This window comes from Stigmatopora argus, chromosome 21 (assembly GCF_051989625.1).
Source record: "Stigmatopora argus isolate UIUO_Sarg chromosome 21, RoL_Sarg_1.0, whole genome shotgun sequence".
NCBI lineage: Eukaryota > Metazoa > Chordata > Actinopteri > Syngnathiformes > Syngnathidae > Stigmatopora > Stigmatopora argus.
In genome coordinates, this window is record NC_135407.1 from 5,809,723 (window position 1) to 5,825,255 (window position 15,533).

The window sequence follows — 15,533 nt, forward strand, 5'->3', positions numbered from 1 at the left end:
TTAACACAATGATGCTGGCTCCTGTTGCTGTGAATGGCCTACTCAGAAAACAGAACAATCAGTAGCACCACAACAGTATTTTATTCGTCGATACAGAAAACCAGAGTGAAAAAAAATCCTACAAAATATATCAGTTTAAAGATATACTTCTTACTGCTTACTATTTGCCTCAGAAACTTGTCATTGGAAAAGGAGTGTGCAGACTTTATGCATGATGCAAGCATTTCTAACTTGGTTTTGCCATCAGCCTTGATATGTCAGTTACGTTTTCGGCCTTGGACATGGACGGGCATGAGTTTATTTACAAGGCAAAGTGGAAATAGGCTTTACCCAAGGCTACATCTCCATGGAAATGCCACCACTGAAGGATTGCGACATTCGACCTCTAATACGACCGCGGGCTGATGAAGTCACCTGTCTGACCATGTTTGTCATCTTAAACGATGCATACTGAAAAACCTTGTCGCTTTTACAGAAGACAACAAATGTCTAAGAGCGTTATGATGATTTCTTTTTCGGTGACCTAATACCTATGTATTACATTGTTTGATTCAAAATAAATTTGCCTCAGCATCTATACTGATGGGAGAATCTATTTCAGATCATAAATAATCACAGACGGATGATGATAATAACAACAATCCTGTGACACTTGTGAGGATAAGCGGTTAGGAAAATGAATGAATGAATGAATAACAACAACAACAATAATGTAGTTTTGTTGTCATTTTATTGACAGTTACAAAGGTGAACGCGAGGGGGCAGCATATTATATTCTTAGCTTCCAAAAACGAAGAAGAAAAAAGCCGAAGCATTCTAACATAGCAAGGAATTCATCTTATTTGACCATTATACAGTTATTATCCTTTCCAAGTAGGATATGTCGAATGAAAAAAGGAACAGCGGATCTTCTCCGTTCTGTTAGTGTGCACGAAATAGGTACGATCGCCTTTTTTATTCGTAGAAAATTTGAAATTAGGGTACTGCAGCAAACGCAATCCCATGCTTGCTAACATGGCTAACAACTGCGCCACTAAGTTCCTTCTGCTAACTTTATATTACACTGATTTCCTATAAACACAAACCCACACATCACAACCGCTGTGCTGTGTCATATGCAATTTTGCGATCATCGATGAAGAGTTTATGAAAGTCAGATCATTAGGATCATCAATACATGAATAGAAGGGGCGGTCATTATGAAGCCTGTGGTTTGCAATTTTTCTGCTTAAATATTTTGTTGATCTATCTAAAAGTGTTAGGGCGTGGGGGATATCTAAAATATTTTTTCCTGCAAATCATCAGTGATGAGGCGTCATTCAAAACATGCTCCCTATCTCCATTGAATATTACCATGACCTTTTTTTATGTACCATGTGATTTTTGAATGTCCAAATGTGACAAATGTGTCCAGATCCCGAGGGCCGCCTGCCGCCATGTACGCCGTACACAGGCAGGCCCACACGCCCACCGCTGTGGAGTTCTCGGTCTACTGCAACTTCATTTCCAGCAAGGAGAAGAATCTCGTCGTTGCGGGGACATCGCAACTTTTTGTCTACAGGATCATCCATGATGTCGAGGTAATTTGCAGCAAGTGCATTGGAAGCATTCAGTTTCCTCTAATGTGTCGGTTGTTTTGCTTTCAGAGTGCGTCAAAAACTGACAAGTCCTCAGGTAGGTCTACATACTATAAATAAGCACCTTCTTGTAAAGAGATTCATGTTTTTTGTCATTTATTTACTTGGATGCCAAAGCTCGCAAGGAGAAGCTGGAACAGGTGGCCTGCTTTTCACTTTTTGGTAACATCATGTCTATGGCCAGCGTGCAGCTCATAGGATCCAGCAGGGATGCATTACTCCTCAGTTTTAAAGATGCCAAGGTCCGAGCAATACACAAAAAGAGAGCCAAAAAAAACAAAGATGGATACCCCATGATTTTTTTTTCATCTTCTCTTATTAGCTGTCTGTAGTGGAGTATGACCCAGGTACACATGACCTAAAGACCTTGTCTCTTCACTACTTTGAAGAGCCGGAGCTTAGAGTACGTAAAAAAAAACTATCCTCGGTCCCTCTCCCTGTTACTGCCAGATTTTCCACTCATTCTTCTTTTCAATTTCAGGATGGTTTCGTACAGAACGTCCACATTCCCATCGTCCGCGTGGATCCGGAGAATCGCTGCGCTGTCATGCTGGTCTACGGCACCAAGCTGGTGGTGCTACCTTTCCGTAAGGACACGCTGACTGACGAGCAGGAGGGGACAGTGGGAGATGGGTGAGTCCCCCACGCGGGTATCTTTTTATTCAAAACTAGCGTCTAACCACCCAATCCGTGTTCCCCTCAGACCCAAATCCAGCTTCCTACCAAGTTACCTCATCGATGTCCGGGAGCTGGATGAGAAGCTGCTTAACATCGTGGACATGAAGTTTCTCCACGGCTACTATGAGCCCACTTTGCTCATCCTGTACGAGCCTAACCAAACATGGCCCGGGTTAGTTCGACCGCCGCCTCATCGTGGACCAAAATGGCGATGAAGTTTGGCGTGTAAGATTTTGCTCTGTTTTTCCAGGCGCGTCGCCGTGCGACAGGACACGTGCAGCATCGTCGCCATCTCTCTGAACATCATGCAGAAGGTGCACCCAGTCATCTGGTCCCTCATCAACCTGCCATTTGACTGTACGCAAGTTATGGCTGTTCCCAAGCCCATTGGTAAATTCCGAGATTTCCATCTTGATATCGACACTCCCCAAAAATAATAATGTGGCTTATTAAAACAACATTATAATGCTTTAAATCAGTTTATCACTAGTAAGAAAATGCAAAAATGTCACCGCTTTTTAACTACCTAATCCTAATCCAACTCTCATTGCCTTTAGGTGGCGTGGTGGTTTTTGCTGTGAACTCGCTGCTATATCTAAATCAGAGTGTTCCACCGTATGGGGTTTCCCTTAATTCCCAAACAAATGGAACCACGGCTTTCCCTCTGCGTAAGCGTTAAACCCAACACACCTGCACACACTCCTTTAAGAGTCATCCTACTGTATCACAATACATGTCATTTTGATTATTATTATTTTTAGGTGTACAAGAGGAGTTAAGGATCACCTTGGACTGTGCCCAGTCTGACTTTATTGCCCATGACAAGATGGTCATCTCTTTAAAAGGAGGAGAAATGTGAGTCACTCTTGTCACAATCACCAAACCCAAACGAGCCGAGGTTTATTCCGAAATTAGGCAAGTCAGATTTGAGCATTTGGATGCAAATTTGAATAAAAATCAATGTGTCTTGCTACAGTTATGTATTGACTCTGATCACTGACGGCATGAGGAGCGTTCGGGACTTCCATTTTGACAAAGCGGCGGCCAGCGTCCTAACGACTTGTGTGAGTAGTAGTCCTGCTCCTTCTAAAATTGCTATTTGTGACTTTTTATTTGTGTGCTGATAAATGTCATGCTGGTTTCTGTCCCTTAGATGGTCACCATGGAGCTTGGCTTCCTCTTCCTGGGCTCCCGCCTGGGAAACTCACTCTTGCTTAAGTACACAGAGAAGCTACAGGAGGTGCTCCCGGACGAGACGGATGAAAACCAGGACAAAGAAACCGAAAAAGACAAGGTGAAATCGGGGGATCCTCCGTAGAAATGATCTGCTCGCACTTTGTTTTGAACTAACAAGTTGGAATGAAATGCTAGGAGGAACCACCAAGCAAAAAGAAAAGAGTAGACACCTCCACCAACTGGACTGGTATTTTACAAAATTCTGTTTTTGTGCTTTTTGCTATGTTGGTTTCATTTCTGTGCTCTATGGCTTTTTTTATTTTTGCAGATGAGGTTGATGAGATCGAAGTGTATGGAAGCGAGGCGCAGTCCGGCACGCAGCTGGCAACGTACTCCTTTGAGGTTAAAAAAAAATATATATTTAAGTTTTCACTGTTTACTTTTTTAAAATACATTGATTGACTTTTGCAGGTGTGCGACAGCATTCTCAACATCGGCCCGTGTGCTAACGCCTCCATGGGCGAACCCGCGTTCTTATCCGAAGAGGTAAAAATCGATTTTAATCACGCTTATTTGCATCACCATTCGGAACGTAGACAAAAAAAAACTTTTCGCCTCGTAGTTCCAGGCCAACACGGAGCCCGACCTGGAAGTTGTCGTGTGTTCCGGCTTCGGGAAAAATGGGGCGCTGTCTGTACTTCAGGTGAACAGACTGTTTCTGATTAAATACTACAGTGAAACGGGCAGACTTTTTGTGTTTTTGCAGTATTTGTACATGGGAACGTAACCTTCTCACCCCTTCCCAATGTGTTATTAGAGGAGCATCAGACCCCAAGTTGTCACCACCTTCGAGTTGCCAGGTTGCCACGACATGTGGACCGTGGTCTCGAGTGATGGGAAGGGAAAGGTACTTTTCAATTTTTTATTTTTAAGGTAAAGCTAGGTTTGCTGAAATTTTCCATTGCTTTGACAGGCAGGGAAAAGTGAGGAGTCGAATGATGGGGGTGAGAAGGAGAAGGCTGAGGAGAAGAAGGATATAGAGGAGGGAAAAAAGGAGGAAGAACAGAAAAAAGATGCTTCTGCAGAGGATGACGCCAAGAGGCACGGCTTCCTCATTTTGAGCCGAGAGGATTCAACTATGGTTGGGAACGCGCTTTTTCATTCACTGTATCTTTTTATTTATTTTTTATTGGCGCTTATAACCAAACGTGACGTGTCATTGTAGATTTTGAAGACAGGACAGGAAATAATGGAGCTGGACACCAGTGGGTTTGCCACTCAGGGAACCACAGTCTTTGCGGGAAATATCGGTGACAACAAATACATAATCCAGGTCTCACCGATGGGCATCAGGCTGCTGGAAGGAGGTAAAATAATTAAAAAAACAATCCTATAAAATAAAGATGAAATAATTGCCACAAAATTGTTTCTCCAGTGACTCAACTCCACTTCATCCCGGTGGATCTGGGCTCTCCCATCGTGCACTGCTCCGTGGCGGACCCCTTCGTGGTCATCATGACCGCCGAGGGGATGGTCACCATGTTTGTGCTGAAGACGGACTCGTACATGGGGAAGACACAGCGGCTTTCTTTAAGGAAACCGCAGATTTCCACAGTAAGTGGCAGCCACAGATTGAAGAAATCTTTGAGCTTAATGGAGGTTTCCAAATGTTCTGCCATCTAGCAATCGCGGGTGATCGCACTTTGCGCGTACCGAGACGTGAGCGGAATGTTCACCACGGAGAACAGAGTGAGTTGTGCTGTTATGGAGGATTCCGACATGCAGAATACGTCCGAAGTGGAGACTGTCATCCAAGAGCTCAGGTAGAAATTCATCTACTTTTCCCTCTTTTTTTTTTTTCAATGTGGTCAACTAGCCCGGGCTATTTTAGATTGCGATATCAATATGACACGATAGAATAATTATTTAGTGAAAAATGACTCTGGTCAACAACAAAATGTTAACGTGATAATTTCCCAATGCTTCCGGGTCTACTTTAAAATGAGGTCCCAAAATGTGATCTATTATTTTTTGCTTAGCAATACAGTGGACGATGAGGAGGAAATGCTGTACGGAGACTCTGGCACAAGCGGAGGACCCCCTAAGGATGATATGAATCGCACCCCAGGACAAGCGGGCCCCTCCGGAAGTGAGGGTGGCCCATTTAAAGTTGATCCCACCCACTGGTGCATGCTGGTCCGGGAAAACGGCGTCATGGAGGTGCGTGCAGTATACGCTCCATATGACCTCCTCACAAATTATTTCATTTATATATCAATTTGACTTTGCTTTTACTCTCTTTTTTTGAAAGATTTACCATCTCCCAGAGTGGAGATTGGTATTCTTGGTGAAGAACTTCCCTGTCGGTCAGAGAGTGCTCGTGGACAGCTCCTCTGGCCAATCGGCATCGCAGGGAGACGGGAAGAAGGAGGAAGTAACGCGTCAGGGAGACATGCCGTTTGTCAGGGAGGTCACTTTGGTGTCCCTCGGGAATAATCGCAGCCGCCCCTATTTACTCGTAAGTGCAAAGTTGATTCTCTGTGGTTTTCCTCGAGGTTTCGTATTTCTCTCAACCCTTATTTTTGCTGCATTCAAGGTCCACGTGGAACAGGAGCTTCTCATCTACGAAGCTTTCCCCTATGACCAGCAGCAACCCCAAAATAACCTCAAAGTGCGCTTTAAAAAGGTAAAATGGACGCACGTGGGATTGTTGCACTTGTGTACGATATTACACTCAACTGAACTCTGCCACAGGTTCCTCACAACATCAACTTTCGAGAGAAGAAATCCAAATTAAAAAGAGATAAGAAGGCAGAAGGAGGAGCCGGCGACGAGACAGTGGTCAAAAGTCGAATCGCCAGGTTTCGATACTTTGAGGACATCTCTGGATACACTGGGGTAAAATCCACTAAAAAAAGATTGTATTTTTTCCCAAAACACAATTAGTTGTGTTTTGACTCTTTACAGGGGATTCATTCAATTCACTGGCACCAAAACACAAAGATTCCCACCCAGTCCTCCCACTTTACCTAATGATAATTTTTCAAATACCCAAATCTTTCAAACTATAAGCCGCACTCGAGTATAAGCCGCACTAGCCAAAGAATGCACATGGAAAGGGGAAAAAACTGAAATCGAAGTTGCATTTTCATAGTAAAATAGAGGACAAAATACAAAATAATGTTATGTTAACAGTTTTCTGGATAACTATAGCTGCCTAAAAAACACAACATAACATGCAATTATGTGGAAGAAGAAAAAATCAAAGACCTAAAAGTCGTATGCCCATGACACTTGTGGTCTGCAAAATAAGGTATCCAATTTTGGACATGAGGTCCTAATGGGGTTATTTCTTTGTGTATTGATTTCATGAGCAAAAAACAGTCGGGTTAAATCGCCTCGCACCACTCAGGTGTTCATCTGCGGACCCTCGCCTCACTGGATGTTGGTCACCTCTCGGGGCGCCTTGAGACTCCACCCCATGTCCATTGATGGCACCATTGAGTCTTTCTCCCCATTCCACAACATCAACTGCCCCAAAGGTTTTCTGTACTTCAACAAGCAGGTACGTGATGGGACACCCTCTTAAAACGACTGATTCCTAACACTTTGGCATGGTTGTTGACGCCGGATCGCAGGGGGAGCTGAGAATCAGTGTCCTCCCCACTTACTTGTCCTACGACGCCCCGTGGCCAGTCAGAAAGATCCCACTAAGGTGCACCGTCCATTACGTCTCGTACCACGTGGAAACAAAGGCAAGTTTCCTCCTCTCGTGCCTTAAAATGATGACGCAGATTGGTTGCGTCGTTTCATTACGGTTCCTTTTAGGTATATGCGGTGTGTACCAGCGTGAAAGAGCCTTGTACACGAATTCCAAGAATGACCGGAGAGGAGAAGGAGTTTGAAATCATCGAAGGAGGTTGACATTTAAAAACACGCTCTTAATAATAAGAAATTAGCATAGACGAAAGTTTGACTTTTGCAGTCCAAATTTCAAGGAAGCAGATTTTTGGGGGTATGCAAAGAGAAAGAAAAAAAAGGAAAGAGAACGTAAAATTTCATGTGACGTATTTTTCGCACTATAAAGCACTCCCTGAATAAATGGGCTATGTTAAAACTGTTGAAATGTTAATGTTTGGGGGTTTCATTATTTATCCACTAGATAGAGCTGCACTAAAGTGAATGTTATACCATGTTTAACCAATATTGATGCATAGATAAGGCGCATTTATGGATTTTGAGAACATTTTTGCTGCAGAGAATACAGTAAACAGAACTCTCTAGCAGTGGTGTTCCGATTTGATCGTCAGTATTGGTTTCGGCACCAAATTTGGCTGATTTTGGAGTATCTGATTGGGTCAAAATGTTCATTTTTTTTCACTCGGCATTACCTTGGTATGAAAGTGCCATCTTTTGTCAATTTGCAGACGAGCGCTGCATTAACCCTCAGCAGGAGAGATTTTCCATCCAGCTCATCTCTCCAGTCACCTGGGAGACCATCCCTAACACACGGTAAGCTCGGACTGAATCATTCAGCATATTGAGAAATCACTACAAACCGACCGTTTTGCAGTCAAACCCAATAGATTGTTTCAGGCCTCTTTCCAACGTCTAGTCTCTCCACCAGGGTCGACTTGGAGGAATGGGAGCACGTGACCTGCATGAAGACCGTGGCACTTCGGAGTCAGGAGACCGTATCCGGCCTGAAAGGCTACATTGCCGCAGGGACCTGCGTCATGCAGGGGGAGGAGGTCACCTGCAGGGGGAGAGTGAGCATCACGCAACCAAAAAAAAGGGATTTTCCCGTAATTTTTTGGGACTCTTAAAGTCGCACCAGATAGAGAAAACATGACCGTTTTTTAGACTTATAGTCACACTTGCATGTTAGCCAAACTATTCAAAAAAGTGTGACCTATATTCTGGGAAATACAGTAGTTGCTTTCTTCAAAATCAAACTCCGTTACTCCTTTTTTTGTTTAAGATTTTGATCCTGGATGTGATTGAAGTGGTGCCCGAGCCAGGTCAACCCCTCACCAAGAACAAGTTTAAAATGCTGTACGAGAAGGAACAGAAAGGACCCGTGACTGCTCTGTGTCACTGTAACGGATATTTGGTGTCAGCCATTGGACAGAAGGTATGATTTTATTTTGGAATTTGGACACTTAAACTTTAAAGCAATGTATGTACCTGGATGTCCTTGCAGATTTTCCTGTGGGTCCTGAAGGATAACGACTTGACGGGCATGGCATTCATCGACACTCAGCTTTACATCCATCAGATGTTCAGCATCAAGAACTTTATCCTGGCTGCCGACCTGATGAAGAGCATCTCGCTGTTGCGCTACCAGGAGACCAGCAAGACGCTGTCGCTCGTCAGCAGAGTGAGTGAGACGCCGACGGATATATACGTTGTCCCGCGTGGTGGCATTGAGCTCTCTTTGTCTTGTTTTGGGAACAGGATGCCAAGCCCTTGGAGGTTTACAGCATTGAGTTCATGGTGGATAATAACCAGCTCGGATTTCTGGGTAAATAAATAAACGCAAAGGATGCATTGTTAGGGAGGAATCTGTTTTCTCACAAATTCTGTTCCATTTTTCTTCCAGTGTCGGATCGTGACAAGAACCTCTACGTCTATATGTACTTACCTGAAGGTAAGTCACATTGTAGATTAAATATAATTTATTTACAATTTTTCATTCAAAAAAGGGAAAAAATCAATATTTTTTTTACCTTTTTTTCTGTAAAAAGAAAAATATTAAATACTAATAAATTTTTCTAAGTTTTCATTACTTTGAAAAATAGAAGAGAGAAAACAAAAATTATTTTCTGTTTTGTTTTTCCAAATTTTCAGATTTTTTTCATAGAGAAATTGGCAAAGAAAACTTTAAGTATTTTGTTTAGATTTCAAAAAATGCTCATTTGAACAGAAAGAAGAAAACACATTCAATTGTTTTTTCTTTTCAAAATAAAAGGCACTCAATGTGTTTTAAGAAATATTTTTTTTTATTTGCATAAAAAAGTAAAAGTGGAAAATAGGAAAGATTTGTTTTATTTGGTGCTCACTGACGTTATGGGCAGCTAAGGAAAGCTTGGGAGGAATGCGCCTGCTGAGGCGCGCCGACTTCAACGTGGGCGCCCACGTCAACGCGTTCTGGCGCATGCCGTGCCGAGGGACGATGGACGCCGGCACCAAAAAATCTCTGACGTGGGACAACAAGCACATCACGTGGTTCGGTGAGCCCGCCCCATTTTTCGCAGGTGAGCCCACAGGTGTGCCTGATGAGGTCTGTTTCCATAGCAACGCTGGACGGGGGCATCGGCTTGCTCCTCCCCATGCAGGAGAAGACGTATCGCCGACTTCTCATGTTGCAGAATGCACTCAACACCGTCCTGCCCCATCACGCTGGACTAAACCCCAAAGCTTTCAGGTTTCCACTTTCTTCTTTAAATATTACAAAGCGCAATAGGAATTTTTCACCCCTGATGGCCGCTTTTAGAAAAAAAACTGAGAATGTGAGGGCCAATTTGTTAAAGAGGGGATCGGAATCGGGTGGGAAAAAAAAGGTCCGGTGTCTATTTTTTTTTTTTTTTAAGTTTTAACTCATCCTTCTGTTTTTCCAGGATGATGCACTTTGAACGACGGGGCCTGCAGAATACCGTGCGAAACATTTTGGATGGAGAACTTCTCAATAAGTTCTTGTATCTCAGCATGATGGAGCGCAGCGAGCTCGCTAAAAAGATCGGCACTACGCAAGACATCGTAAGGAACAAACCGTCTCGTAAAATTCGTTCCGTCACGTAAACGACGTCCAATAAGGAATTGAAATCCCCTTCTTCATTCTCTTTTCAGATTTTGGATGACCTACTAGAAATTGACAGAGTAACCGCTCATTTCTAAAGAGCCACATTCCCATATTTTTTCCACCACATCGTTTTATACCCGATGGAGAAAATCTTTTGATCATGGCCAATTTCCATTCTTTTTCTAGATAGTCCACATTCATTTTTGTTAATAAAAAAAATGAAAAAGTCATACAAAAAAGATCAGTTTATACGTTTTTTTTCCCCCATCAACTTAATTTTCACAGGCACTGAAAAATAGAGGTAGAATAATTCATTAAACATTTTGGTTGTTGCCTTAACCATCATAGAATTTCCCGATGAAAAAATTGGCCTAAATTCAAAGAGAAAAAAATGCGCCACACACACACACACAATAATAATAATAATTCAATCAAGGAGAAATTCTTAATTTTAAATAGTACAACACATTGCCTAACATCTAACACTGCTTTAAATCATGTTGACACATGCAGACGGTTTCTTTGGAAATGGCGGCACCTAAAATTGCTGCTTTAAGTGCAAATGGTGTAGGCAGACTTATGTAATATGACAGCCCTCCCACTTTTCCCAGTTCAATGTTATTGGAGGGGCAGATTTGCTCGTTTGATGGCGCGCCGTGAGGTAGGAAAGCCGAGTACTATCTCAGGTACTCGTACATGTCAGAATCCAGAGCCATGAAACCCAAGTAGGTCAACAGGTTTACAAAAGAGCGGGTCACGCTCATCATCGCCATCTCTGACCTGGAAGCAAAAGTCATTTTCATTGGCACAGTGCAGAAAATTGGGGCCCAATCATGTCATTTTCAGAGAGTGAAAAAAATACTGGGTTTTTAAAACGTATTTGTCTACCTTACGAAACATGAACTCTTTACCTGCCCACTCATTATTGGCAAATTCTCAATTTCAGGTAACTCAAACTCGAAAATGATGTGATCGGGGACATCTCCAGTGAGATTTATGCCCGCACAAAATGCTCTGCAAACTTACCTTAAAGCGAACTCGAACTTGAGGCCTTCCCATCGCATCCAAAACCACCGGACGAGTTGGAATCTGTGCAGCAAACTGCTTCTCTCTGCATGAATCTTCCCCCAAGATCGCACCGCACTGGCAGCCAAATCATCCAATTATTGCTCACACTTCTCTAGAACACTCTCCCAAGATTTCAAAACACCGACCTTTTAGCCATCACGAAGTAGCGGTCCACCGGCGCTCCCAGCGTGATGTTGATGCTCCGGACCGTGTTGATGTTGCGGAAGACCAGCAACATGGGCCTGGGCATGGCTTTGAGGACTTCCATGATACTGTTAAAGCGTTGGATGGCCATTTGACGCATGTAGGCTGTCTCCTCTCCACTCAGGATATTGCACAGGCGAAACTCGCGCATGTTGATGGGGCGCTGGAGCAGCATCTCGCAGAAGAGGAAGTATTCTGCACAGGTAAGATTGTTACTTTCTCCTTTACTTTCGTTTTTTTTAAGGAGGATCCAATCTTACGTTTGACCCCTAACGCTTTGGAGTACATTTTCATAGCTGCCTCATCTCGCAGGATTATAGATCTCCATAATTTACACAAAGCCACACGTTCCCTAAAAGGTGAAGAGGAATAACGGTGGCGTTAAATGTTAATACGATGTCTTATTTTTACATTGAGTCTTACTTTTGGCTGAGGTATTCGTACAAGCCGTGATCCAAAAGCACCAACTCTGCCTTTTTGTCGGGACCTGGCCTCACAAGAACTTAACAAAAAAAGAAATTATAATAATTCATCCATTATTACCAGGAGTCATTTAATAAGACCGTTTAAATACAACAAAATGTATTTCTCCGCTGCATTGAAACCCTGCAATTTCCTATAGATGCCACAATATGGAAATGAAAGTCATTTAAAAAAATACTATACTTTAGCATCCTAATAACTAATAATTCATTTCTTTGCTGACTCACCGTTTCCTGGATGCGGATCAGCATGGATGAACCCCGTGTAGAATATTTGCTCGGCAAACGCCCGAATCATCTTGTCTGCAGTCTGGGAATTATTACCCCACGTGTCAGACTTGGGAATTCTGAATTCCAGATTCTAAAGTGTAAAACTCACATCTTTCAAGCTCAATCCTTGTCTTTTAATTTCCTCCACGTTGTTGATCTTACAACCTTGGCAAAACTCGGCGGTCAACACCCTCTACAAACGACAACGGGAATGAGGAGCGTCATCCGAGGTAGAGAAAGAACGCTTCACCTTACCTTACTGGTTTGCTCCCAGAACACTTTAGGCACCACAATGAATTTGAAGTGTTTCAGCTCATCGGCGCACCTCTCCGAGTTCCTGGCCTCGTTCTCAAAGTCCAGCTCTTGTGCCAGAGTCCCCTTCAGATCCTAAATGGCCATTTTAGTCAGCGTATCGCCCACAGTCGCAAAATTACAGGGGAAACGACGTGCCAAACCTTGAGCACCCATCGGAATCCAAAGCTAGGGTGCATGAACTTGACAATATCCAGCAGCACCTCCAATGTCCTGATGTCGCCATCAAAGCGGTCCCTGAGATCAATGTACTGTACCTAAAATGGTGAAATTACGTTGACTGACCTTGACTTTAGCTTTGATTTAAAGTCGCAGATTTGGATTTTGAGCTGTGTGAGTCTTTATTATTTATTTTTTGGAAGACTTTTTTGGCAAGATACTCTCTTTTTTATTCAGTGTGTCAAAATCCTGTGATTAGTGCTCACCTTCACGGCGACCGAAGTCCCATCTAAGAGTTCTGCCTTGTGAACCTGAGCCAAGCTGGCGGCAGCTATGGGCTCATAGTCAAAGGTCTTAAACATCTCCTGTGGGCTTTTGTTAAAGTCTTCTTGGAAAAGAGCATCCACCTGGTGCGGCCCAAGCAACAACAAAAAACTTTACACATCTCTTTGCGACTTCTTTTGTCTTTTGCTTGCCGTCCTCACCTCTTTGTATCTCCTATTCAAAGCCTTATCTTCCAGGACCTGCAGGGTACGGATGTACTCGGGTGGTAGAAGATGGTTAAAAGAGCACAGACCTTGACCCAGTTTGATGTATATGCCACCGTTCTTTACGGCGCCCTCCACCATGCTCTCCGCTGCTCTCTGGTGGCAGGCTGACATTCCCGACGTGTAGGATGGGCTGCTCTAGCAAGTAAGACATTTAATCACAAAAAAACTTCACATATCGTATCTCGTGGAAGTCTTATTTGATGTATAGATACATTTTTTAGAATATTATTGCTCTATTTACTAGCATAAATCACTAAACCTTAGATTGACGCTTACCTCATCCAAACCCCGGAGAGACATAGTGGTCCACCAGTAGTCCACTGATATCACGAGTCCCACAGAAAGAGATCTTAAACATGGAAAAAGTCAAAACATATTTTTGAACGAAAATCTAAGCCCAGGTGCTAAAATTTAAACTTAATGCCCATATTAGATCAAATAAATTTGGTCATTTTTTTAACTGATTGTTAAGAGTTCAATGCAATATTTTCATGCCTTTGACTCCCTAAAGCACATTTTTTTCCTGGAAAATAAAATACTCTCATAACAGGCCTAAATAGCAAAAATGCACCAGATGCCAAAAAAAGCATTAGGCAAAAGAAGGAAATAGAAAATGCAATTTTTCACAAGGGGGCAAAATATTAGAAAAGTTTTCACTATGGCATACTGACTGTAATGTAGATCTCAAACCTCTAATCACTTTGTGCATTATGTTTTAGTGAGCCTAAATTTGTGAAGCTGAAGGGCAAAACATACAAACCTGCAGAACCGACCGAATCCTTCCGTCACTATCCTCATTTTCCGCCGCTCTCTCTGGTCCGACACGGCGTATTTCACCCCCGCGGCCACTGGCAAACCCACTGCGCTGGTGGCAAGCGTCTTCCATAACAAACCCCTGCGCTTTCCTTCCCTAAATGGGAAAAAAAGACCAAACCATATGAGCGTGTCGTCACTTTTCTGGCAAGTGCATAGCTTTTTTATTTGCCACCTGAGTGTACCAAAGCTTCTGGAGCACTGCATGGGTGAGCCAGGGTTCCTCTGGAGAAGAGCCAGATGATGCAGACACCATGTACACTAGTGGGAGAGAAGAAAAACACAATAAATAAATAACACATTCCGTAGACATCATGTGACGGGAAGCAGGACTAAAAAAATCCAGTGAACTGTGGACTTTAAACGCAGCATCTCCTGTTTACGGTGGTAGCTGATTTTTAGGAATGTGCTAGATTTGAATCAGTCACTTGGGTGAGATCGTAGTACGCATCGAATCAAGTTCAGGGTCTCCTAGATAAAATAATGAACATTAAATATAGCCTTCACTGGGCTTGGAAGTCCACTTTGTTCAGTATGTGTGTCCAGAGAGGGAAAAAGTGGGAAGAAGGGTGGGGGTTTGGTTTTTTTAAGCCAAGGCCAGCGTGTCCAATTCTGGACATGTTGAGTGTTGTTTTTGTTTTGCATGTCTTCATGTGAGGGACAAATGTCTCCAAATGATGCAGATTTGTCAGGGATTTGACAGTTCAAGTGTCAAATCAAACATCAGGACTGATCCGATCCCCCCCAAAACTAATTTTTATGTAATAAATCTCATTCCTTGTGAATAAACGTCGATTTAGCTGTAAATAATGACGACGAGTACGACTTTCTTAAACACAATTTTAGGATCGATCATCGAATGCCAAATTCACGATCTGATAGATTTGGTTGCTGATGCAACCAGCATTACATTGTTATAATTCGGTTAGCTACTACTAATACTACTATTACTAGTCTCGTAGCGATCATTCGCAATCGAGGCTTAAATATTCAACTAAAAACTACTTGGAAATAATATAGGAATAACATACAGCTCCCCGGATCGTCCTCGTCATGTTTCCTTAGTAAATAGAGTTCGGCACCAGAGTGATTTGTGTCCAAAGTGACTTTCTTTACATCAAATGGTGACGTCCGCGCATGAGCTTGGAACTACATTTTTCCACTGAGCGCTTCCTATTGGTCAAAAATAGACAAAGAGTGCTTATTCATCAAGACGCTTCCCTCCAAAGTAATTTCACTTTTGGCAGTCACGTGCAACGTTGCGCGTAGTGCGAATACTGTTTACACAAGTTTGCAAATTTTGAACACTTTGATAGGGATTTAATATATGTTACGAATAAATAATACAAATCGAAATCCTTTTTAGAGCCCTGGTTTTAGT

General features: G+C 42.8%; 2 protein-coding genes across 5 annotated transcripts; one reads left to right on the top strand and one right to left on the bottom strand.

The window, feature by feature from the left end:
• The first annotated feature begins 797 nt into the window (after positions 1-797).
• On the top strand, positions 798-10,527 carry cpsf1 (cleavage and polyadenylation specific factor 1). Its single transcript, XM_077590682.1, has 38 exons — positions 798-939; positions 1,415-1,580; positions 1,647-1,674; positions 1,755-1,879; positions 1,960-2,040; positions 2,119-2,270; positions 2,341-2,487; positions 2,566-2,705; positions 2,873-2,983; positions 3,077-3,170; positions 3,292-3,379; positions 3,469-3,609; positions 3,687-3,738; positions 3,820-3,893; positions 3,963-4,037; positions 4,114-4,194; positions 4,309-4,398; positions 4,465-4,632; positions 4,717-4,858; positions 4,927-5,105; positions 5,175-5,314; positions 5,531-5,711; positions 5,803-6,009; positions 6,088-6,177; positions 6,246-6,389; positions 6,904-7,056; positions 7,130-7,246; positions 7,320-7,410; positions 7,919-8,003; positions 8,119-8,260; positions 8,473-8,625; positions 8,695-8,871; positions 8,949-9,015; positions 9,094-9,141; positions 9,569-9,724; positions 9,789-9,918; positions 10,112-10,250; positions 10,341-10,527. The coding sequence occupies exons 2-38, from the start codon at positions 1,437-1,439 to the stop codon at positions 10,386-10,388; spliced, it is 4,380 nt and encodes a 1,459-aa protein (XP_077446808.1). The 5' UTR covers positions 798-939; positions 1,415-1,436; the 3' UTR covers positions 10,389-10,527.
• adck5 (aarF domain containing kinase 5) lies at positions 10,524-15,300 on the bottom strand. 4 transcript variants are annotated; one of them, XM_077590678.1, is made up of 15 exons: positions 15,184-15,300; positions 14,328-14,413; positions 14,100-14,249; positions 13,616-13,688; positions 13,274-13,474; positions 13,055-13,195; positions 12,773-12,886; positions 12,573-12,704; positions 12,427-12,510; positions 12,276-12,357; positions 11,989-12,067; positions 11,826-11,917; positions 11,508-11,760; positions 11,320-11,436; positions 10,524-11,073 (listed from the first exon to the last, which is right to left on the bottom strand). In XM_077590678.1, exons 1-15 carry the CDS (start codon positions 15,205-15,207, stop codon positions 10,971-10,973), a joined length of 1,731 nt encoding a protein of 576 aa, XP_077446804.1. In that variant the 5' UTR covers positions 15,208-15,300; the 3' UTR covers positions 10,524-10,970. The 4 variants fall into 4 exon arrangements, with proteins under 4 accessions (XP_077446804.1, XP_077446805.1, XP_077446803.1 ...); XM_077590679.1 differs by having other exon boundaries at positions 14,338-14,413; positions 15,184-15,294; XM_077590677.1 differs by lacking the exon at positions 15,184-15,300 and having other exon boundaries at positions 14,338-14,910.
• Between the last annotated feature and the right edge of the window lie 233 nt (positions 15,301-15,533).

Coding starts and splice junctions, on each gene's coding strand:
- adck5 (XM_077590677.1), bottom strand. CDS start 14,468: ATGATGTCTACGGAATGTGTTATTTATTTATTGTGTTTTTCTTCTCTC. Junction 13,475..13,615: donor CTCTCCGGGGTTTGGATGAG/GTAAGCGTCAAT, acceptor CTTACTTGCTAG/AGCAGCCCATCCTACACGTC. Junction 12,705..12,772: donor GATTCCGATGGGTGCTCAAG/GTTTGGCACGTC, acceptor ATGGCCATTTAG/GATCTGAAGGGGACTCTGGC.
- cpsf1 (XM_077590682.1), top strand. CDS start 1,437: ATGTACGCCGTACACAGGCAGGCCCACACGCCCACCGCTGTGGAGTTC. Junction 1,581..1,646: donor GGATCATCCATGATGTCGAG/GTAATTTGCAGC, acceptor TTTTGCTTTCAG/AGTGCGTCAAAAACTGACAA. Junction 3,380..3,468: donor CCAGCGTCCTAACGACTTGT/GTGAGTAGTAGT, acceptor TCTGTCCCTTAG/ATGGTCACCATGGAGCTTGG.